This window comes from Porites lutea, chromosome 2, assembly GCF_958299795.1.
Source record: "Porites lutea chromosome 2, jaPorLute2.1, whole genome shotgun sequence".
In the NCBI taxonomy this organism is placed as follows: Eukaryota; Metazoa; Cnidaria; class Anthozoa; order Scleractinia; family Poritidae; genus Porites; species Porites lutea.
Genome location: NC_133202.1, coordinates 39817445 through 39841314, shown reverse-complemented (window position 1 = coordinate 39841314; position 23870 = coordinate 39817445). Strand labels below are relative to the sequence as shown.

Genomic DNA, 23870 nt, shown 5'->3' with positions numbered 1-23870 from the left:
TTGAGCACTATTTGACGGTGGTTGGTCCTTATTCCAAAATCCAAGATCCCAAAACGAACATGGAAGATTCCAAAACGATGATCTGGAGAAAGGGTGGAAGCTGGGGTGGAGGAGGAGGGGGAGGAGGAGAAGGATGGGGGAGGGCTGGTGAATCAATGGAGAATTAATCTTTACCACATAGAAAAAACAAATCAGACTTGTTTGTCCTCAACTTTATTTGTACATTGACTTTGTGACAGTTCTTGCAGATCATTGTAATAAAATAGGCCACTGATAATAATTAAAATAAGTACTTATTAGTAAATAAAAAGAGTATCAACAGTGAATTAATCATTCTTAATCTTTCTCAATCTTTCTTTCATGATCACTATCTATTACTAATTTACATAAACCCTTTTTAAACCACAAGGATTTCACTAATAATTATTACAAGACTGCTTTTATCCAAGTTAGTTTGATATCTTGGTATTACAAAAAGCTAAGGTGGCTTTGTTTAACCCTTTTACTTCCAAGTTGCCAAGGTGAAAAGGACGAAAAGTTAAGTTGAAAAATAAAACTGAATAAACCATAACAATTTCTCTAATAAGTAGAAGTACTGTTAAGTTTCAAAAGTATCAATGACCCAATAAAAGTAGCAATAAAATTTCTTGGTCTTTAGCAAATCCTTAAAGGGTCTTTGAGTAGCAACCCCATCACAAGTAATGAGGTTTGGAAATAACAAAACTCTAAACTTTTGAATGTAGCCTGCGAAAACATCCATTTCTCCTCGCTCTTCGAAGAGCGAGAAGAAACAGATGTTTTCGCAGGCAGGTACTATTATTTTTTGGGGTAAGTAAATGAGATTTTGGAATTCTTAAGTCAGAGGCTCTTGGTGATGAAGGGTTAAGGCTGGTTAAATTTTGCAGCTGTAAAAACTATTATTTACAATCAGCTACATTTAGTCAGAAATAATTATTACTGTTACAAGTTTTAGCACACATCAATTTAAAAACAAAGGGGATTTCTGAAGTGACAGAAATATGTTAACAAGCAGCAGATGAGTTATGGACATGCATAAGAACTTTTCAACAAACTATAACAAAAAATGCAAAGAGAGAAAGCAGACAACCTTCATATAAATTGTTATCATCCTAAGTAAAAACAGAGCCGGGATATTTTAAGCTATAAAACCTACCACCTCCACAGAAGTTTGCTGATGAAAGGAAGGAAGGAAGGAAATTAATTTCTTCAAGAGGGAAAAGAACATTCCTGCCTTTTTCTGTAATTTCATATATTGATTTTGAGGAATAAGTGTGTATCAAAGCAAAATGCATTGCTAGTTGCATAATAATGTTACAACATTCATCTCACATGTACCGTGACCTCATGGACAATACACACAAAACCTTTATAACAGCAAGATAAAAAGAAAAATATCAATTTCTCATCCATTTGAAATTTTCTATAACATACTACTTACTACTGTGAACACACATGTTCACCAACTGGTTTAGCATGCAGGGTTCTATTTAAAGACCTTCCTGACTCTCTCTTCATAGACATTCTCTTTATGAAGGCCTGGCCTGTCCTTACCCTTTCACATAAAGTGGTCCTGAATGCTCACTGACAAAAATGAGCAAGGTTATCGAATTCAATCATGTTAATTTTGCCTCAAACACTCTGATAAAAAGAACTCCCTTCGTGCAAAATGAGATCTTTAAATAGGGCTATTAAAACCATTAATAATATTTGCCACAGAAATCTGCTGATGCGGCATTGTTGAACACTTAACACTTCCCATTAGAATGACCTTCTAAACTGATTTTCCACTTTTAAAAGCATTAACCCTTTAACTCTAAGAGTGAACAATGGAGTCCTGTAATGTGGTTCAAACTTTTAAATCTGTGGACAAAATCCTATGGTGTGACCATTCAAATGAAATTTCTACAGCAGTACTTTTCACATAACACTGTTTGTTTTTCAGCATCTTGCAAAGTGAAATTTGAAGTTTTTGCCTATTTTTTAACTTTAGCTTGCCTAGTCCCTAGGCCTCATTATTCCGTGTTTTTTGACTGAGAAGGCCTAGGAAAACGCCGTACAGGGACTAGGAAAAACTTTGGCCACTACCGGGATTGAAAGGGTAAAAAAAAAAACATTTGAATGCTTCAAGTAATTTATCTGAGTTAAGCTATTAAACAGATAAGTTCCAGTGTGTGTTTCCCTGTGTGAGGTCACAAGTGGCTTAAATTAGAATAAAACGCTCAAAACTGAAAGCCAAGGTTCTTCTCAAATGCTGCACTGCATTAATAACATAAAAATTTAATTTATAAATTTCATCCACAATATGAAGGAGCAATATGAGAAAATGTACAATGTATAGACAACAAAACATTTTTCATAAAAAAATAATGATTGGAGACTTTAGCTTAGGGTATCAACACAGTTAAGTGCATTAGCCATTCGACTGCATTTACACACTATCTCACTGGTTTTGATCTTTGTAAAGTTCTATATTACCCTATTATTTTGCTTTTTTGTTAAAAACTGCAACTTACAATGATATTATTGAATGGTCACTTTAAAAAACAACTAGGCCAAGTGGAATATCTGGAACCACATTGATATCTCTGCCCATGTTAAGTACAAGCACATTTATTAATCACCTTACCATGGGGAATTAGATGCGAAGACAATAATCTTATGCACAATATTCATATCTGTAAGAGATAAACTTAAGTGATCACTGCAGTTTTGCTATAATAGTATGCAAAATCTAAAGAACTACACTTACAATGCCTTGCATATTTCTATGGTACTGAAGATTGGTGAAGAACCAGAAGTCGTGAGAAATCCTGCATTAACAGCAGAACTCTGTGCCTGCCCTTAATTGGGTTATATGCTTCAAATACATGTATACTTTTCAACTGGCTCATCTTAAATTAAAAAATCTACTCCGTTTCACATTAAATGGCTGCCATAGCTAAGATGCTAACAGTGCGGACTGTAAACAGATAAAACCAGTTATTTATAATACTCTGGAAAGCACATTTTTATATTGATCATACATCCGATGAAGGCACCATTCCTGCCTGACTCATCATTCCTCTGTATGGGCCCTGGATTCTGAGGTACTGTCAAATAAGAAAAGTCTACTTTGAATGCTTTTAAGGCACAGCTGTTAAATTTTATGCAAGGCGTGATAAAATTTTGGGGCCTGAAAACTGTGGCCCCCAAATTTTCTCACACCCTTGAGTAAAAATTTCACAGCTGTGCCCTTTGCCTCTTGTAAATCTGGCCACACCTTCAATGTTTGCGGCCATCATTTTTTAAGTCATAGGTTATGGCTCAAATACAGGCGTTTAGTGTTTGTGTGTAAAACTCTCTGAAGAAAGTTATGTTAAGTAAACAAGATGCATAGGAGAATAAACAAGTTTTACTACTTTTATAGCTGCTGTTGCAGAGTGCTGCTCATGACTTTAGTATATAAAAAAGAAATTAAAAATTAAAAAAGAAAATAAAGTATGATAGAGGTCAAGAAAGGCTTGCATTGTACCTTCCTAGTCCTCTTTTTAGGTGGATGGACCCAAGTAAACTGGAAAATTATTAACTATTTAGTTATCAAAATAATAATAATAATAATAATAATAATAATAATAATATTATAGGGGCTGTAGATAATATCAAGCAGCTAATGAGGGAACGCATGGAGTCCTGGAAAACACAACTAACAGCATGTGGTAAGGACCTTGGTGAAGTGTTCATCAGGAGAGGAATATTCCAGGGGGATTCCTTATCCTCTTTGTTATTTGTGATTGCAATGCTACCTCTCAGCAGTGTACTGAACGATTCAGGAGCAGGCTACCAACTCAGTAAGGAAGAGGGCAAGATAACCCATTTATTGTTTATGGACGACCTGAAATTATATTATGGAAGAAATGAGAAGGAAGTTAACTCACTTGTACATACTGTCCAGGTGTTCAGCAGTGACATTGGTATGGATTTTGGAATCGAGAAGTGCGCAACGATGGTAATGAAAAGAGGCAAGCTGGATAAGTCAGAGGGCATAAGATTGCCTGATGGAAGAATTATCTGAGGTATTGGAGATGATGTTGAAGGTTATAAATATCTGGGGGTGTTGGAGGCTGATGACATTATGCATGACGAAGTGAAGAGAAGTATGAAGAAGGAGTACATTAGGAGAGTGAAGAAAACTTTGTCCTCAAAGCTAAATGCTGGTAATGTCATAAAGGCTATTAACAGCTGGGCTGTATCTCTACTTCGGTACAGTGGGGGATTGTAAATTGGACAAAGAGTGAGCTTGCTGAATTGGATCGTAAGACCAGGAAACTATTGACCATCCATGGCGCTCTTCACCCCAGGTGCAATGTAAGTCGCTTGTACCTACCAAGAGGAGAAGCAGGGCGTGGACTAATTAGTGTTGAGGATGCCATTAATATTGAAGAAAGAAATATCAATGTCTACATCTGCCAGAGCCAGGAACGGTTGTTGAAAGCTGCATGAAAGAGGAAGAATGTCAATGAAATTGAAACGCCAAAGGAATATAAGGAAAAAATGAAAAGGAAAAGAACTGAGGACTGGTCTGGAAAGCAGCTGCATGGGCAGATCAAGAGAGAGACAGATGACCTATCTGGTGTGTCTTGGGAGTGGATAAGAACTGGTGAACTGAAGAAGGAGACAGAAGGGCTTATTTTTGCCGCGCAAGATCAGGCACTAAGAACAAACGCCGTAAAAGCCAGAATCGAAAACCAAAATGTATCATCCAAATGCAGAATGTGTGGTAGCCACGATGAAACTGTGCAGCATATTTTGTGTAGTTGCCCCAAGCTTGCGCAGACAGAATATAAAAAGAGGCATGATGTTGTTGGGCGGGTCATTCATTGGGAGGTGTGCAAGGAATATGGAGTTGAGTGCAGTGAAAAATGGTATGAGCATTCCCCCAAAAGCGTAGAAGAGAATGAGGAGGTTAAACTGTTGTGGGACTTTACCGTCCAAACAGACCGTGAAATCCATCACAGGAGGCCAGACATTGTAATTCAGAAAAAGAAGGCAAAGGAAACAATCATTGTGGACATAGCTGTTCCCAGAGATAGTAATATTCTGCAGAAAGAAACTGAAAAGAGTGAAAAGTACCAAGACCTGGCAAGAGAGATTCAAAGGATCTGGAAATGAAAGACAAAAGTGGTGCCAGTGGTTGTAGGTGCATTGGGTTCAGTGTCAAAGAAGCTGGCAGGCCACTTGGAGCAACTAGGAATTAAAAACCGAACAAGAACGATGCAAAAGTCGGCACTCCTCGGATCGGCACATATCCTCAGAAAGGTGCTGGAAGTCTGAGGTCTCGGGATGAGACTTGACTGGATATTTCTCCCCAGGGAAAATCCCTGTGCTAAATTTTACATAATAATAATGCTGAATTAATTATTCACTAGAATGACAGTCAGCATGAAATTAATGACAGTGTTTGAATTACTAATACCTGAATGACTAATGAAGGACCACCATTTACGACTTCAATAGGAAAACTGCCAAGAGGACAATTCTCTATACTCATAATCTGTAGTGCACTGCAGAGGGCCAGCTCATAAGGAAGCACTTGAAGACTGTCATTATCATTAAGGTACAGCTGCTCTAAAGATTCCATTTTACCTGCAACAAAAAGTGGTTTACTGTGAGTTTCAGCCATAATGTGTTTATTTTCTGTAAAGTTTGAAACCAAGACATCTGCTAGTATCTCAGATGAAAACTAGGCAGGTATTTTGTGAATTTACCTTTTTGATCACTGAGACCGTGGTTTGACCGTGGTTTTTCAGATTCACTTGAACTTTTATTGCCATGTTACGAGTTTTTCTCTCAGCCTTTAACAATTAACAATTATTCACCGAAGGTGAAGTTAATATTGTTGAATAATCCCCGAGACGAAGTGGAGGAGATTATTCAACAAATTATATCAACTGAACCTGACGTGAATAATTGTTTAAGTATATTCACACGAAGTGATCTCAACAGAATCAGAAAGGAAACACTTAAAAAACGATTAGTTTGATTCACAGGTGAATTCATGCGTGAACACGAAGCCGTAAACAGTGGATGCGCAAAATTTTTGATCTTTACAGTATCTTCAAACATGGCAAATGATAGTTTTAATCTTTTTGTTTCTTTTTTAAAAGAAAACGCCGAACATTTAATTTACTACCCAATTCTGAGAAGAAAAGTAGAGCTTTATTTTGTTTCTGTCAACTCACCGTGAATGAGAAAGTTTTCTTTGTCGCTGCTTGCAAATGCTGTCAACAGCGGCTACGATCAAGGTGAGCATTGTTTATATCCAATGCTCTTGGCCTTGTTAACTTGCTGGCACATACAATTTTCGAAAATATTTGCCTTTCTCTGTTCTCCATAAATTAACTTCTATTTATAGACAAAATTGGTCTTGCGAGAAAATCCCGAAATCACAAAACAGTGACAAAAGCAGCCTCGTTTTCCTCTGTAGTGGTAAACATAGCTTCGAGCATACAAAAAGTCAGCAACAGTAAACCACTTCACAAGAAATCATGCTGTTTAAACACCATGAAGTCTTTTCTTGCCTTCAAAGTCATCAGCACTTGGATATTCGTGTATTTTCAAAAAGGCTTTACTATGAAACTTTGGCAAAACACCCAGTTTACGACAGCGATTTTGTTCTGCTTTATATTAACCGCCTAGCGCGGTAGTCCGAGATAGCTAACCAATCAGACTGCTTGAATTACCAAGATCACTGAGTGTGTATATACTAATCAACAATATTCCCCTTTGTACAGTAAGGAATGCATTATGGGATACCACTACTCTTTAAGTTGGAATAAATTCTCTATTTATTACTTTTCACTGAATAACAGTATTAAAGCCATGCTCTAACAATAATTATTCTTTAGTTGGAAGACCAACTCAAGCTATGAAATCCCGGGTACCCAGAGCTTTTTTATGTACTCAAGTGTTTTTAAAAAACTAAAAATTTAATTCCTGGTACCCCAAAGATAAAATAAAAGGTAAGTTGACAAGCGCCACCAAACTCCATCAAAGCACAGCCCTGTACAAGACCAATACTGTTTTTTTTTTAAATAGAAAAATCATTCAAATGCACACAGGGTCTCCATGTTCTAAGTCACAGTCAGTCACACTCTTGCTCTTTATGCTAAGTATTTTTCATACCTATTTCATCTGGAAGTTCTGTGAGATCATTTTCACCTACACTCAAATACTGAACGTTTGTAAGGTAACTGGAAAAGAAAGCAAGTATGGCTTAATTAATATCATGAACAGTGGAATCCTCATTTTCAAACAAACCCTGGGAAAGGCAATTTGTTTTGGATTATCACGAGGTTTGAAAAATCAGGGGTAAGTGTTTGCCCAAAGAAGCAAAGTTTGGTTGGGTTCAAATTATCAGGAATTTAAAAACCAAGTGTTAGAGAGATTAGTATTTTATAATTGTAATATCTATAATAGCAAAATATCAACTGAAGGGAAAAAACTGATCCCTAAAGTTAGGTTGGAAATATGAAGAGTGAATAAAGAAATAAACAGAATCAAAGCTGAAAAAAATTCACATTCCTCACAACATAGCCACAGCAAACACATGGAAACAATTATTTATTCTATTAGGATGTCACACGTCCTTACAGTGTATAGACTTCAGCCCTAGCTCATAGTTTGAGGAGGCCTAACCTCTCATAAGCTCCTATAATTTCTGTTAGGTCTCCTCCCAACTTATTTTTTCTACTTTTCCTACATTTTTTGTAATTATTGTGTGGCAAATAAAATAAAATAAAACTAACTAAATAAAAATGTTGCATAACGCATCAGAAAAACATGGGGAGCTAAAAATCACCACTTAAACAGTTTCTCTTTTTCATTCAGTGTTCATGAATTTGCAGGGACTTACCCTATTGATTTTGGAAGAGTGGTGAGGTTATTTGACTGCAAAACTAATCGTTCTAGATTCCTCAGATATGCTGAAAAGAAAAAAAATGAAATGCATTGATTACACACTTCATTGCAAATTAATTGATAGGACCATGCACAACAACAATAACAGCAAAAAAACAAACAAACAAACAAAAAAAATGGAGACAACTTACCAATTTCATTGGGTAGTAGTTCTAGCCTGTTTTCCTCAAGGTCCAGTACTCTGAGTTTCTTCAGTTCACCCAGTCCACGTGGAAGTCTCTATCATTGATCAGAAAATAAAATAACTGATAAATACTGTATACAGTCTGCTAATGACATGACATCCACAAATGACACAGTCTACAGTTTCCAGATTTTAATTAATAAACTGTGTGCGACAATCCACTTTCTCACCAACAGATCTTATTATAGCCATCCTTTTTTTAAGTCAACTGTTATAATGTTACAGGATGCTTGGTCAGCGCTTTTAAAAACTGGACTTTTGTGACATTTGAGCAATAGTTCTGTTACAATCATACCTGATCATACCAGCTAGCAGGTAGTCATTTAAGACAAACAAAAAACAAAAGGATATGTCAAATTTATGGTGTAAAAGTTTAAGCAGTGGTCTTTTGTGAGAGAGGTTTTAAAACAGTATTTGACTGAGAAACAAAATGGTTATTTTCAATGTGGTCGCTTATGTGAGGTGGTCGCTTATGAGAAGTGGTTGTTATGAGAGAGTTGACTGTCATATAAAATTGTCAACTTGTTCTGACTGAAGGCCTTAGCATTTTTATATCCTGTGAGGATAAAATAAGAATACTACTTATGTACACTGGTTTCTGCTCTATGTCAAAAATAACAATATTAGCAACTTAAAGTATGACTTACTCTAAGTAAATTGTTACTAAGAATCAAAACTTCTAAGTTTGTAAGCCACTGGATATCCTCTGCAACAACAACAAAAAAATTCTGCTACATGTAGATATAAGAAATATATAATCAAGAACATCATCAATAAATTGACTGTGAAGATTTCTTATTTTTTTAAATCTCATTTAGTGGTCAGTGTCTAATTTCTGCTGCATGTTCATTAACAAACACCGCTTAAGCAGTCATAAAATGCATAGGAATATAGTATAATACCTAAGACAACACTGTGAAACTTAAATTCCATCCTAGAAATTAGTCACCAAATTAGTGACTACAAATCTTTAGTCACACCTAACTTGATACCCTGTAGATATTCAAAATTTTGTAAACATAAATCTGTTGCAGCAATGAGCACTGAAACATCCTCCATCTTTCACAAATTAACAGATCGCAACATGTTTCATGAAGAAAGTTGCTTATTGCTCTCATTGAATATACCTAATTCAATAAAAGTTAATTGGCAATGGGACGAATGGGGCATTGGCAATTTGGGCTTAGTCCAAGGTGCCATTTCCCCATTGTCCAAAGCAACTTTATCAATTAAGGTTTAAAATGGTTCCTTCTGGTGTGCCTTAAGTTTACTTTAAAGCAAAAAATAGGAATAAATCATTACCAGGAAGTCTTGACAGCTGGTTAGTTCCTAAGTTTAGCTCTACCAAACTGACCCAGCTACCAAAGTCTGAAAAGATAATATAAGAAAAGCAGTTGTAAACAGGATTTTTTTCATCCAACTGACATTCCACAGCACAAGAATCTGTTAAGTTCTTACCAAGCGGAAGAGCAGCAATCCGATTTTCCTTCATGTTAAGCTTAGTCTAAAACAATAAAATATAGTATCTTAAACTCTGTGCAAGACAAATAAAAAATTACAACATAAAATGTATAAACAAAATAACAAATGGTAGATTGGTAGCATAATTTCTGAATTAAAAGGTTGTGTTATAAGGTTGTTTAAATATTAGTATATTTACAAAGGCAGACATGAAATGCTCATTATCAATTTTAGGACGGGCACATTGTTTTTTACGGAGATTGTAAGAACAAACTTTCTTTGTAGGAATATATGGAGCTAGTGGGTGATTATTTATGAAAGTTACTTTCTTAAAACTTTTACAGTTTTGCTTCTTTAATTATAGATCCTTAATTGAAATGGGGTAAGAAATAAAACGGCGTTTATGACATCTATCTAAAAAGTTCTGAATAATATCAAGATCAGGTTCAGAAGCTCCATATACGGGTAAACCATAAACAAAATTAGGCAAAACTAAGGAAGTGAACAAGTGAAACTTGATATCATTTCTTACTGCCCGCATTTAAGCAGTGAAAATAGATATATTAAATTAATTGGACTTTTTTTATTTTGAAGGAGGATTTTTAGCAACACTTTGTTCGAACAATGCACGTATTGAAGTGGCTGTTTGCGCAATTAACTCACCATAGCTTTAGCTTTGGAAAACGCTCCAAAAGGAATTTTTTGAACCTTGTTGTGTTCCATTATAAATGTCTAAAAATGAACAAACACACTACGGTTTTAAATACCTTCATTCAAAATATTGAGATAATAATTTTAAAATGAAGGTTGAACGTACACACATATAGAGATACTAAACACGTTTCACAGGAGGGACGACGTCTGGGCCCCAAGAAAAAGAAATTCCATTACTGATAAAGTAAAATCTGTCCAGAATCTGGTCAGGAGCTCTGATTGGTCAACTTAGTAATAACATTATTTATGAATGATAAACAAACGACAAATGTCTCAAGGGTCTAAGTTTCTGTTGGTGATAACGAATCTACTATGATACAGTCATTATTTGTGGAATACCAGTATACTCTTCTTCAGAAGGAGCATTTGAGTTTTGCTGCAGCTCGTTTGCAGAAGAACCCAACACTTTACTGTAATAGACCAGGAGAAACATCAACTTAAACAAATTTATGTTTGGAACACCATGACCATCATATTAATTAAGTAAACACTGTTTTACTTAATCAGTATGGAATTTCTGTCATTGAGCAGGGTGCAAAGAAAGTCATTTTTACAGCTTGCCATTCCGGCAAGCTGAAGCTAGCATTTACTAGCCCCCAACATTTTTTTTGGAGCAGAATTGATTTCATAGTTCTTCTGTGAGTTGAATTCCTCAAAATACTTCACTTGCCCATCGGGCAAGATAAGAGCAGAATTCACTAGCCCGATAGCAAAATCCACTAGCCCCAGGCTATTGGACACTTCTTTCTTTGTACACTGTTGAGGCATCGATGTCTCTCCTGTGAAATGTTCCTTGTGGTGAGGAGCAAGGAGAGCAGGTTTTATAATTTGCAGGCTTGTACTTAGGCAGTCCTTGCAACATCTACATGTACAGCTGCACCTGATAATGATGTTGTAAAGAAGAAGAATGACTGAATGTTTTGTTGCTGCCACCAAAGAAAATCTTAATGAAACTCCCTAGTAAATAACAACAACAATGTAATCTTGTACCTGGACTGAAGCAAACTGCTTAGGTGGTCCAGTAGGAAAGTGTTCAAAGTTGTTCCTTGATAGTGTGACATTGTTTAACATTTTCAAACAATGAAGCAGATTATCCTTCAAGAAAACAAAAAACAATAACAATTATCTTTTTAACCTCAATAGCATTAACATTTATGTCACTGGAAGTTACAACATTAAGGATAACTGAACTTGGAGAATAATTTTGGATATGACAATGGGACCAAAATAATATTACAGTGAAATACAAGGGAAAAAAGGTTTGATGCTGAGAAATTAATAATAAGGCACAACTTTTGCAGATGTGAAAGAAAAGCCTGAAAAAAAAAGTACTTACTGGCAGCTCAGAGACATTGTTTCCCTCAATATTAAACTCATCGATTTTTGTGCAATTTGCTAGAGAAGCTGGAATGGAGGATAGCTGATTGTATCTATGAAGGTAAACAACGATAAATAACACAATTTATTAAAGCAAATTGCCAACCTAAAAAAGTTAGAAAAAGTTAGTATCTGGTGCCTTATTGTTACTTAATTTTGTGGGTACTTTATTCTAAGATTTTTGATGGGGGGGTATTTGGTGGAATTTTATTTTTGCAACTTAAATAAAGAAGATAAGGGCTTTGAATTTTGTGATTATAGCATTCTCAACTTCACTTTATTTTTCAAAATGTATGAACTTTTAAAAATTTCTAGAAAAACTGGAACAAGCAAAATGCACATTTATTTTTTTGCACGAATCTAGCGATTCAGATGAAGATAATAGCTAGATTCTCCACTCCATAAGTGAAATCTTTGAAAATTAACATTACTTTACAACAGAAGGTACAAAATGGAGTAAAATCTGTTAATAATGTGGGTATTTGTCAATATATATCCTGTAAATGTTGTTGTTATACATGTTAATCATTTTTTGTGTGATTTGAATTTTCTATATATGCAGGGTATTAACTTTCGTGAGGATTTTTATTTGCGGGTCTTTAATTAACTTCACGATTTTTTGGCAATTGCAAGAAGACTGAAATCAAAGACCCACAAAATTAAGTACCAGTAAGGTAATATTCAACACCTTGTGGAGCAAAGTTTTTGACAAGAAAAAAAAAACGTAATCATAAGATTCACCTGAGTCCCAGTCTTGTCATTTCTGTTAGGTTACCTATCGTGTCTGGTATTTCAGGAATGTCGTTGTGTTGAAGATCAAGTGATGTCATTTGCACACAGTTTCCAATATCTGCACACAGGAAAGGTCAACATTAATTTTATGTCCCCCAAATCAACACAGATACATTTAACTTCAGGTCATTTGCAAAACAAATACTTAGAGCACAAGGTTATCCATGATGCAAAAACATAATTTTCAAAAAAATTGAGGTCCTGCATGACATGGGACATTGTGGTTCAATGTGATCTTTGGTCTAAATGTTATTTTTCTTTGTTTTTTGGGTAAGGCTGTACATGTCTCATAACATTAAATTAAATATTAATCATGATATTGACGTGACAGACTGTTCACACTGTGAATTCATCATTTTGTGGCCTTCACTTTGGATTTAAGTCCATCATTAAACCTGAGGAAAATTATCAAAACTTTTTTTCCTTCAATATAACACCAGACATACCTCTAGGTATACTTGCAATATTGTTGTGTGAAACATCAAGAGTGACAAGATGAACTAGCTGACCTAAAGATGACAAACATGATTTTAAGACACTCGTTTCAATGAGCTAAACCCTGGTTACTTGTATCCAAGGTGGGCCTGAACTCACTACAATACAGGTGTAAGGCTAGAATGCAACTGTATTGTGTCCTTTTGTGTCTTCTCACCTCAGACCAAAAATAAATCATTTACAGCTCAGCCGTTGCTGCAAGAGAAGAAAATATTCCACCTTTTTTGGGGGGTAGGGGTGGGGTGAAGGTTGGGGTGGGCTGGAAGGACTCATTATAACTGGAAAAGCTAATAAATTATTTGAAAAGTTGGCAATCATCTCAACCTAACAGTCCAATGTCTTCTCTCTGAATACGCATGTATGTATTGTACAAAGTAACGTGAAATTTTATTATGTTTGCATTTGCTACAGAATGTCCACCAAAGAGGTCATTCCTACCTATTACAGCTGGTAAATCTTTAATCTTGTTTTCTCTAAGGCTTAATCTCTCAAGTAGCTGGAATTGAAACAAAACAGGTTATCAATAATAAATTATATTACTTTGCACAACTAAATGATATAAGGCCACTTGAGCGTTTGTGTTGTCATTATAATTTCACCTTCTGGAACCCTTACATGTAATTAATATTATGTGTTCACTATTTGAGCCACGGCAGATAGTCAACTTAATAAAACCATGATAAACAAAGATAATATCCTACCATCTTGCCTTGTTTCCTGAGACAAAGTCGAGGGAAATATCAGGACTCGAGGGAAAACAAAACTACCGCAACTGGTTTCACGAGGGACCTGACATTAAGTGTTTTGTTACATTTCTAGACTTTCACTTCAACAGCAACACAAAAAATAACCGGAGCGAACCAAAAAAGTTGAGTTGATACTTATAACAACACAAATTTAATCTCAAAACAACTGAATGAATGATTTACAAAGCACTTTCCTTATATTATCTGCATCTTTTTCTTCCAATAGCAGCTGTTTCTCTTCTGGGATAACTTTAAAAATCATTGCTTTTTAGCTTGAACCTTCGTGTTTGTGTTATTGCATTCTTCCACGAAATTCACGAAAAAGAAAACTAGCAGTGTCTTTCCTGCCTTCTGTCACGCCACTTTCCACCATGCTTTCATCTCGAGCAGTAATGTATCCCAAGCAGGGTACATTGCCTGATGTATCACGATTGGGATACATTTGATTTTAGTGGAGGCCACTTAACCAAGACTAAACCAAGACTAGTCCCTGTTTAGTTGAGTGAAAGTCCAGGAATATAACAATACTTATTAAAAATTATTATTGGACAATAACCATTAGAATCTTTTCCTCAAGTTTGCTTTAGTTTAGCAGATTAAACCAAAGATACAGGTAATAAAAATTACTCGGGCTTACCCGCAAGTTCCCAATTTCAGGTTCCACAGCATTGATTCTATTAAATCTTAAGTAAAGAGTTGTTAGTGATGTAAGTCGATATACCACTGGAGGAATCTGCAAAGAAAATACATCCAATCAGCTTTAGTTAAAGCATGCACTGTCAAACACATTTCCGAGACACATTTTCTTAGCCCCATTTCCTGAATATTCCGATAACATTTTGGGAATGGAAAGGCATGTTGGGTTTTAATCCTGTTACTCCTAGAGGGGAAATTATACTGTTATTAAAGGGTCTCAATGGGGTTAACTGTCAGCCGTCAAACAGCCTAAAAGTTAACTGTCAACCATTAAAAAAGGTTATATTTTACCCTCAACCGTCATAAATGCAGATTAATGTTAACTGTCAAAAACTCTTAGGGTATCTCAAATTTCACTATTTCAGCTGATTTTCACAGACTTCGGGCTCCTAAAGAATATCTAAACTGAAAAAAATTAGTTCCTATATTGTCAAAAACACACTCTCTAGACATTACAAGACTTTACAACTTACTTATATATGAAAATATTTCAAAATCTTAAGGTATCAGCCACCCTTCAGGACCGTCCGCGCGCGAATCGCTGTAGCGTTAGTTGTTTTTATAAAAACCCCTATAAACCATATATTTTTTAAAAGCTTAATAATTCCAGATTATGGATTTGAACTAACAAAAACGATTTACTCAAATGTGTTTCGAAATTGGAACGCTTTGTGTAAAAGTACACGTCTCTATAAATCATGTTCCACTCCCGCCGGAAATAAACGGAAGAAAACAATTAACACCGCATTCACTTCTCAACACGTTCCACTAAAAAACCGTGTCTCAGATTTTTGACAAGCGCGTTTGTTTTTCTTTTATTAACAAATGAAGTTGGGGAAGGCAATTAGTCAACACTCCCTGTGGAAAAAAAGCTCTAGCTTTAAAATGAAAAGGAGTATTAAAATTCGCAGACACGGTTTTGTAGAAGAGATATATGGCATCACTCTGGCCAAATTTTAGGCAAATTGATTGAAAGGCTGGCGACTTGGAGTTCAAAACGTACAAGTCGATCGGCGAAATTTGCGTTCGGAGATACAATAGAAAATACATTTTTGGCAGCATCCTACCTGGAATGAGATTATAACACCTGAATGTTTATTCTGATTGATATCAGAGATGGATCAATTTTCTCTAACAATAGGACTTTGACAGGTAACATGTGACAGGAACAAACTTTCGCGGCAAGCAAGTGAACAGTTTAATTCTCCGTTTGAAAACTTCCACTCTTTTACACCACGAGAAGCACGGTTTAATTCTTTCACGAGCAAAAGTTTTGCCTCTCCTTCGATCTTTTTTGTATGATCCGCCCAGGCGTTTTTGTTGATCGGCGCCAGGCCAAGGAAACTAAAAAACTTTGAAGGCGCCGAATGTCCACCACCGATTGCTCGAAGGCCAAGAACTGAGGCCCGGTTATTTCAAACGCTCTGCTCTTCTCAGAAGAATTAAAAACAGAATTTGTCTTGTGCGACGGACAGCTTTCATTCTCGCACTGGATTCTCCAGGTAGAACCAAGTCCATGCTTAGTCGCTACACTTTCCATGACTTGGACTATTCCCTGGCAAAATCGACAAGATACAGACTCGTCCATTTTCTCAAGCAGCTTTTTGCTCGATACGATAGCTCGACCTCTTATTGTTTTCCACGTTCCATCAGCAGATGGGGTCGATGAGCTTAACTGGCTTTCTTCATCTGGCTCTTCAAGCTGGATTTTGGAATGCCTTGCACTCTCAGCAACTGCAGCATTTTCACTTTTCTGAATATCCAACCCCTCGAGCCACTTCTCTTGCTGATAAAATGAGCCTTTGTCGCTCTCTGCCAATTTTGCGGCCCATTCTTTGTCAAACTCGCACTTCGATTTCTTTTTTGCTCTCGGTTTCGATGACGAAAACGGACACGACCTTTTCTTTTTTTTTTGGCGGCATTTTCACCGAAGCAAACGCTAAATCTAAATGCTATAGACAACGCGAAGACAATTCGCACGTGTTGTGTCGAAGCACGCACTCAGTATCACGTTACTAGTTAACAGGCAAGTTAATTGATATATGACACGAGTATGAAAGATCTTGTCAACGATTATTAATTATTAAAGTAATTAACAAGAAAAAATCTTTTACCCCCGATATCTTTCGACAGAAATAATATTTTCTTCTAATTTTTTTTTTAAAAGAAAGCTCTCAAGCTTATCTATTTGAAAACGTTGAAACCTCAAATATGGAAAAATGTCAATTTTAAGGGTGGCTGATACCTTAAAGGTGAAAGGCCAAGACAACCTCCAAGACCCAAAAGTTAATACTGATTTATACAGAAATTAATATTTACTTTAAGTCTTGGACTAAATTTCTACTTACTAACAGCCAACTGTCAAAAGCTCTAAAACTTAACTGTCAACTGTCAAAATTGGAAAAAACTCAATGACAACTGTCAAAACTACCACCCCACTGAGACCCTCTTGTTACAAAGACACCTCTTCTGAGTTTGCAACATGTAACCCTTTAGCATTGATTGGACAAATTTAACTACATCCCCCAACCCAATTCACATCAGGACCAGGGCATACATTCGGGAGGATCCAGGGGGTCGACCTGAAAGCCCCCTTTTTCTCTTAGTATGATGACACAAGGTTGTGCTCTCAGAAAAATTTAAGGGAGCCCAGTGCTCTGAACTTGTGAAATCCAGGGCACCCAACATATGATTTTCATGAAAATAGTAAGATTTTCTAGTAGCCCAAGAGCAAAAGTTAGGCACCACAGGCCAACGGGCTCTGCTAGAGTACAGGCCTGTGGCAATAATGACATTTCACAATTGAGTGATGTTCGTTTCTCACTGACTTTCTGTTGACAGATTGAGAGATGAGAACTCCACCAAGAACCAGCGGTCATGAAAATGTTCTCCTACACATGATGAGTGCATATGCCTTCTGAAATTGCTGTAAAACTGAACTTTCTTGAGTGACAAATTTCAGTCAAGTTGGTAGCCCCACCCACCTCTGATAGATTCGGATTTAGAAAAAATACTATTGGCTTTTAATCTTGAAAGTTACTAACATTTTTAAGATTTGGGCCTCAAGTGTCTTATCCAAATTTGTTTTTTGAACCCAATTTATTTTCATAGTCTTGTCATTCCTACAACCCTATAAAAATGGCTAATTAATAACCCATGGAACAAGTTTTTAAAATTCTCAAAGCTGATTTAATGAATTCAATATTGTAATATTATACCTCCTTCATCTTGTTGTGTCTCAAGTCAAGTAATTTTAGGTTCTTTAACTTTACCAGGGTATCTGCCAAAAACATTAAAATTATTTAATAAAATGAAAAAACAGGAAAAATCCATTAGTCGTACCAGAAGAAATAAACAACATACATTGACAACAATGACCTTACTTGGACAACTTTTATTGTTTCACACTTATAATGATTGAAGCTGGTCAGAGTCATTTTATATTGTCCCATACAAAAACCTCTCTAAGCCACTGAGCCAGAAATACATAATTATCTTTGGGCACTGCAGCATTAATGGATTTTACCACCAAATCCATGATTACCATACTTTTACATAGTTCTGTGGAACTATACAATAATAGCACAATACTCTACAATTACCTGGTAAGTCAATCAAGTTATTCTCATTTAATGCCAGTTTTTCTAAGTTTTTCAGCATCCCAACTTCTGGAGGAAGAGTTGCGATTTTGTTACCATAGAGATAAAGTTCCTTTAGCTGGGTTAGCTGAAAACATAAAAAATGATAAATTTTAAACATGAATGTCTTTGTAAGAGATATTTCCTCTGAGACCCTGTCCAAATGGTGGATTGGTGCAGAACATTTTCCATTTCATACAGGGTTGTCAAAAGTAGCCAGCTGCCAGCAAAAATCGCTGCCTACTTAGTTAGTATCGTCTGCGTTTTTTAAATAAAATACAGTCGACTCCCGATAACTCAAACCTTCAAGGGAAATTGAAAAAAGTTTGAGTTAACGGGAGTTTGAAGCAAATAACCGGAAGTAAGGAAATAAGTAAATGGATAGGGAGGGAATGAGGGAATGCAATTAAGCAACATTTTAGTAAACAGAGATGGACGCTGAATTTGAACTGGAGTGACAAAAAAGTAAAGACAAGGAATTGACTCGGTTGTTTTAAAATAAATTCAATGTTTCGGACTTCAATACATGGTTTTCCTCCCAACTTGTCACGCGCTTATTATCGCGCTTATTATTATGTGGATATTTGGGCTTATTAGGTTGAAGCTGAAGACAAAACAACTTCCATAGCAAGTCCAGGGAGGCTGATTGTCACTAATACCATCTGATTAAAAACAAAAAAGGCCAAAATTGCAAACATTTTTAATTACAGACAAACCCTGTTAATATGGTCACTAGAGGGGGGGGGGGTATTGAGATTGTCCATATCAACTGGGTGTCCCCATTAATCGGGTTGATTTTTGAGAAAAAGTAAGGCATTTCTTTCCCCATGGACACATGCAGCAACCTGTTCGTAATAATGAGGTGTCTGTTTTAAGTAGGTGTTCTTAAAATGGTGTGTGACTCTACAGCCTTACAATAACTGATCAAAGTTTGAGTGACAGTGCCCTAATGAACAAAGATTTATTTAGAGAATTCAATAATATTGAAAACTTAAGTATCAACTCTCTAATAATAGCATGTGTTATAGCAGGATATTTTATTCAATCATTACATTTTTAATTAGAAAATACTTGTAGAAGTTACAGTGTAACTAGAACAACAAATACCTCTTTGAGTTCTTTGGGTAGTGCTGTCACCTAGAGAATGGAAAAATTTGAGTAAATTATCACATTGATTGTTTGACTAGACCCCATAAAGGATGAGGTAATGGAAGTTAGTTAGTTGGGTAAAACAAGCAATCTCTGATTGGTTCAATGAGAGAGAGTGTGTGAACAAGTGACTAAGGGATAAAGGCTAATTATGGATGCACAAAAGCAAAGTAAAGTGGAATAAAGGCTCAGGTATCTACTCTGTTTATTTCTGGATTAAAGGGTTTTAATGCTGTGGTAATGAGACAAAGCAAGATTGGCAGCTTTTTAATGTTCGGTTGGGTTTATTAAATAGTCATAACTCTAGTGCTACTAACTTTGCAGCAAGTGTAATGACAGAAAAGCAGTCAACAGTTAAAGAAACTCATCTTTGCTGGCTTTCAAAAATAAGGGCTGAACCAAAGATAAAACAAAACCACAAAATACACATTACTGGCTGAAGAAGGGTAGGATTACTCTGCTTTATATAACCCAATACCAAAATAAGCTACTATTTTTGCATCAACAATAGATTATTATAATCCATCATCCATCAAAAAACCTACTCAATTACCACAGAAAATAAATAAAAATTATTATTGGAAAATGAAAGTATTGAAAATTGTCAGTTGTCTTTTAAATGGAGTCATAATGCAACTATAATCCATTGATGGTCTTTTTCTATACATTTCATGTAGGTTCTAAAACACAGGGCGACAGCACTGCGTCATTTTTATAGTCACCCACATAAATAATATTTTTTTTGACTTACACACAGGTGAAAAAACAAAAAAATTGGAATTCAGATAACAAGATTTTCTGATTGTAACTGATGATTGTTCAGTCAATTTAATCTATTGATAATAAAATCAAAGCTGACCCTTAACATGATAAAGAATGGACTTCTTACTCAAGAGACCAATGCAGAGGCCGCAGATGTTGGTTCCAGAATCTTGGTAATCAGATTCTCAAGTTCAGAGCTGTCATGAGCCAGGGATTTTCCCCTGGCTACCCCCAACCCCAACTTTCACAGAAAATAAAAGCAAAATACAACCAAAAGAGCTTCCTTACTAATCACATATACCCAGCAACTTGAAATCTTAGAGACAGCCCTGCATGTCCCAAGGGTCCCAAGGAGGTTTTATGGGATTATTTTGGAATGGAACTTGGCATATTTTTAAGCGAGGGATTAGAATATATGTAAAAGAGAGACTTAGAAAATTACGGAAAGAACATGATATTTGGCATTTTACCATGTATGATTCTGCGGAATTTATTAACATCATTTTCAAGAACCAAGATCCATTAGGAGAAGTCAGCGGCACTTTCTTAAATGCTTAAAATATCCTTTAATTTGACAAATTATACTGTAACCCAAGTTGCTCAACCCTGTCATTCTATTATTCTTCCTAACCAATTATCTCCCACTAAATACCCAAACATAAGAGAATCTAAACTCTTCTAGACTTTAATGACACTTCTTACAACTTAAGTTCCAAATCAGGAATAGCTTATAAAAGCAGATAGGGATAATGGTTTGAGGAAAAACTTTTGGTTGCTGTTTGGGTGACAGGATGGGAGGACTCTACATGGGGAAGCCTCTGTTCCAACTACAGAATCACAGAAATTTAATGGAAATCAAGAGCCTGTTCGTGAGAAGCTTCTCACAAGATCAATGCTCCCGACATCACAATGAAGATCTATAATGATCTTAAAGGAGCCATGTCATCAGAATATTACTGTTTGAGGTCAATTCTCTGGTTAAGTCGATACTTAATGCCTTTACCCATAGACAAAATGCTTCTGCAGAGTTCGTTATTTACGAAGACAATATCAAGCAAATTTCATCAAGGAGCACAAACCATAATAATTTCCCGGGTGACTTTTGCAGGAATAGCACTAAACTTTTTCAAGTTTCAATCCAGGTCTATCCTTGCCATCCGTAGCAAGAGACAACAGGAAACAGTATTATTTAAATGCCTATAGTCTTGAATAACAAAACTGGATCATTATTTTTGGAATTTAATAATTGATGCGAAGACATGTTTTAGCTTTTTAGAAAGGTAGCAGACAGTGTGACAGGTGTAGCCCCTTTAAGAAATTAAACATGTTGATCTGATCTGGCTTCTAGGCTTAACACTGTTTAGAGTCACCCAACCATGTTGAATAATGTAGCATTCATTTGGCTGGGCCTAATAGGATCTCCCGATAATATATCTTTTTTTGTTTTGATCCCTTTAAGGTTCAATGCACGTTCTTTGATTTAATTTAATTGCTCACTTCGTCACGTTCAAACTTCACCAAGGTTAATTTTTAAATTACTGCTGAAAATTTGAGTTTCAATCTATAATTATGATAAAGGTATGTGCTGATTCAGCATTAAGAAAGAAAACAGTAAAATACTTTTTTCATTAAAAATATGAGAGTTCTTTTACTAAGTGTAGACTGCCTCAGCCTTAAAATCGAGCTAATTTGCAAATTTCATTAAACTAAATTCACCAAATAACGTTCACTCCCTCCAAAACAAAGAGATCGCAAATCAAAAACTCGATCGACAGCAGGAGGATCGGAAATTCGGAGGATCTCTACTCGCCAAATTCATAATATTAAAGGCACATTCCAACTAACTAGGAACATAATCAAATATTTATACATTGAAATATCAAAGGAAAGGAAGTTTAAGACAAAGACATGCACATTCGATAATGACATATTGGATTTCTTGTAAGTCAGGGTAAACGATATTTTTGGACAGGTGACCTGATCAACGATCACGTTCAAAAAAATGGAAATTGACGCACGTAAATCCTTCGTTTCTCTTTCCTAGATCTATTACTGCAGATATTTCAAGCTATCTAATTAGCTATAAAAAAAATTCAATTCGAAAAACGTGGATAGCGAGCTCAAAGCAGCTGAAAATAAAAGAAATTCCCCAAGGGCAAAAATATCAACGAGACAAGTGAAAATTTCGATCCCGGAAATCTAAACTACTCGAAATCCTGCATGCTCACTTAGTTGCATTTTCCTTAAAACACGTCTAGTCCATTTAAAGCTGCGTTTAACAACCACACAGTAAAAGGTTATAGCAGCAATTTTCTAACAAACAGGGTTAGGTAATACCATGAAATTTATGCCAGAGTTGCACGCTTAAGTATAAGCTAAAGCCGTGTAAATATCCTCCTTATCTTCTACAAGACCTTACCGCTGCTTTGCTGAGATCCAAATGTGTTGACCCTTCATCTCGACATTTTATAATTTCTTTGTGGATATCCTACGGAAAGAAAAATAACAGTGGACGTCAACAGATGAGCCAATACTTAAGACTTGTCTGAATTAAATTCAATGCCGTTCCCTGAAGAATGCACATTTAGGGGCGATTCTAAAATCGACAACTACAAACGTCAATGCAACTAAATCTTATTTATTGCTGTAAATACCAAATCTGGTGTGGACTTTTTCTTTTTAGCCGCAGACTGAGGTTTCTTCGCCCCTGGGAGGGCAACCTTGACTGTTTTTGCCTCTCTTCTGGAGTCACCATCGTGTTTACTGTGCCCACTTTTCGAGTGTGAGATGAACGACGCAGTCGGACTTGTTGCTCCATCTTCTAGAATGCTCGTAGTGTCAGAGGCGTCTGTCGTGTGATTCATAAGATCTGGAGAGTCCGAGTCCGATCTCGTTTTCGTACCACGTCGTATCATCATAGCTTTAAAAGACGCTCTTGCCCTACTTCTTGCAGTTTACACGCTTCGAACCCTTGGGCGGCTGCCGCTGCTATAAACCGCGTTCATGAAAATTACTAGGCAATCGACGCTGAACGGTTAAACGATGAACATACTTCATGAAGACTACATTTTTCAAAGCAAACTTTTCAAGGGAACTGCTAATAAGATATCCATCGTCTCGACCGGAAAGAAAGCAACTCCGTATCCGCTCAGATCCAAATAAACACAAAATTGTTGTGAGAACCAGTGTTGGACGACATAACACTTTCTCGGTGCGTATTCTTCTAAGAGGGGACTGGAGCTAACTAACGGAACGGGACCCATAAGGGCCTATATAGACAAGTCCTCAAGCATGAGCCGGTATTCCATGAAAGGACATACGGTCGGGGGCCTGTTCTGATCTAGGATAGGAGTGATTATGATTATCGTTATTGTACTGTTATTAGTTTCTCGTTTATTTACTTTGCAAACAAACAGGTTATGTTTCGCTGCTAAAATTTGGACCCCAAAAATTGCATTCAAAAAGGCTCCTGAAATCCGAGGCCTTAGGTCATTAATACTCTCGTTTTTAGCTTTCGTGCTGTTCGAACTATAATTGTGCCAATAATAAAATGATTGAATCTGATTGGTTCTTAACAGCCCATATTTATCGCTTAATTTTGCTATCTGACCTGTCCGATTACCAGTAGTCTGCTACACAGCCGTTTTTAGTGTCGTCACACAACGCTCCTCAGACTAGATTACCAGGAGCTTGCAACCTCGTCCCAGGGCGCTTTTCCCTGGCTTTGAATTGGAGGTTGGGGCCCACCTCCAAAGCCGGGGAAAAGCAAGGAAAAGCGCCCTGGGGACGAGGTTGAGGAGCATGTAATCGGACAGTTAAAGAACCAATGAAAATCAAGAAGCGAATGCCAGTTGCCAATGAAATTTAACTACATAGCAA

General features: G+C 36.3%; 1 protein-coding gene and 1 pseudogene across 1 annotated transcript; one reads left to right on the top strand and one right to left on the bottom strand.

Annotated features, from left to right (window-relative positions):
* Window positions 1-196: 196 nt before the first annotated feature.
* On the bottom strand, window positions 197-23231 carry LOC140928591 (leucine-rich repeat protein soc-2 homolog). Its single transcript, XM_073378363.1, has 20 exons — window positions 22646-23231; window positions 22411-22479; window positions 19188-19217; window positions 18045-18168; window positions 17661-17722; window positions 14384-14479; window positions 13439-13496; window positions 12952-13014; window positions 12455-12563; window positions 11673-11766; window positions 11327-11431; window positions 10286-10354; window positions 9620-9665; window positions 9464-9529; window positions 8809-8867; window positions 8109-8196; window positions 7913-7982; window positions 7183-7250; window positions 5474-5643; window positions 197-3110 (listed from the first exon to the last, which is right to left on the bottom strand). Exons 1-20 carry the CDS (start codon window positions 22907-22909, stop codon window positions 3039-3041), a joined length of 1782 nt encoding a protein of 593 aa, XP_073234464.1. The 5' UTR covers window positions 22910-23231; the 3' UTR covers window positions 197-3038.
* Window positions 4576-5361, top strand: LOC140926998 (uncharacterized; annotated as a pseudogene).
* Window positions 23232-23870: the final 639 nt, after the last annotated feature.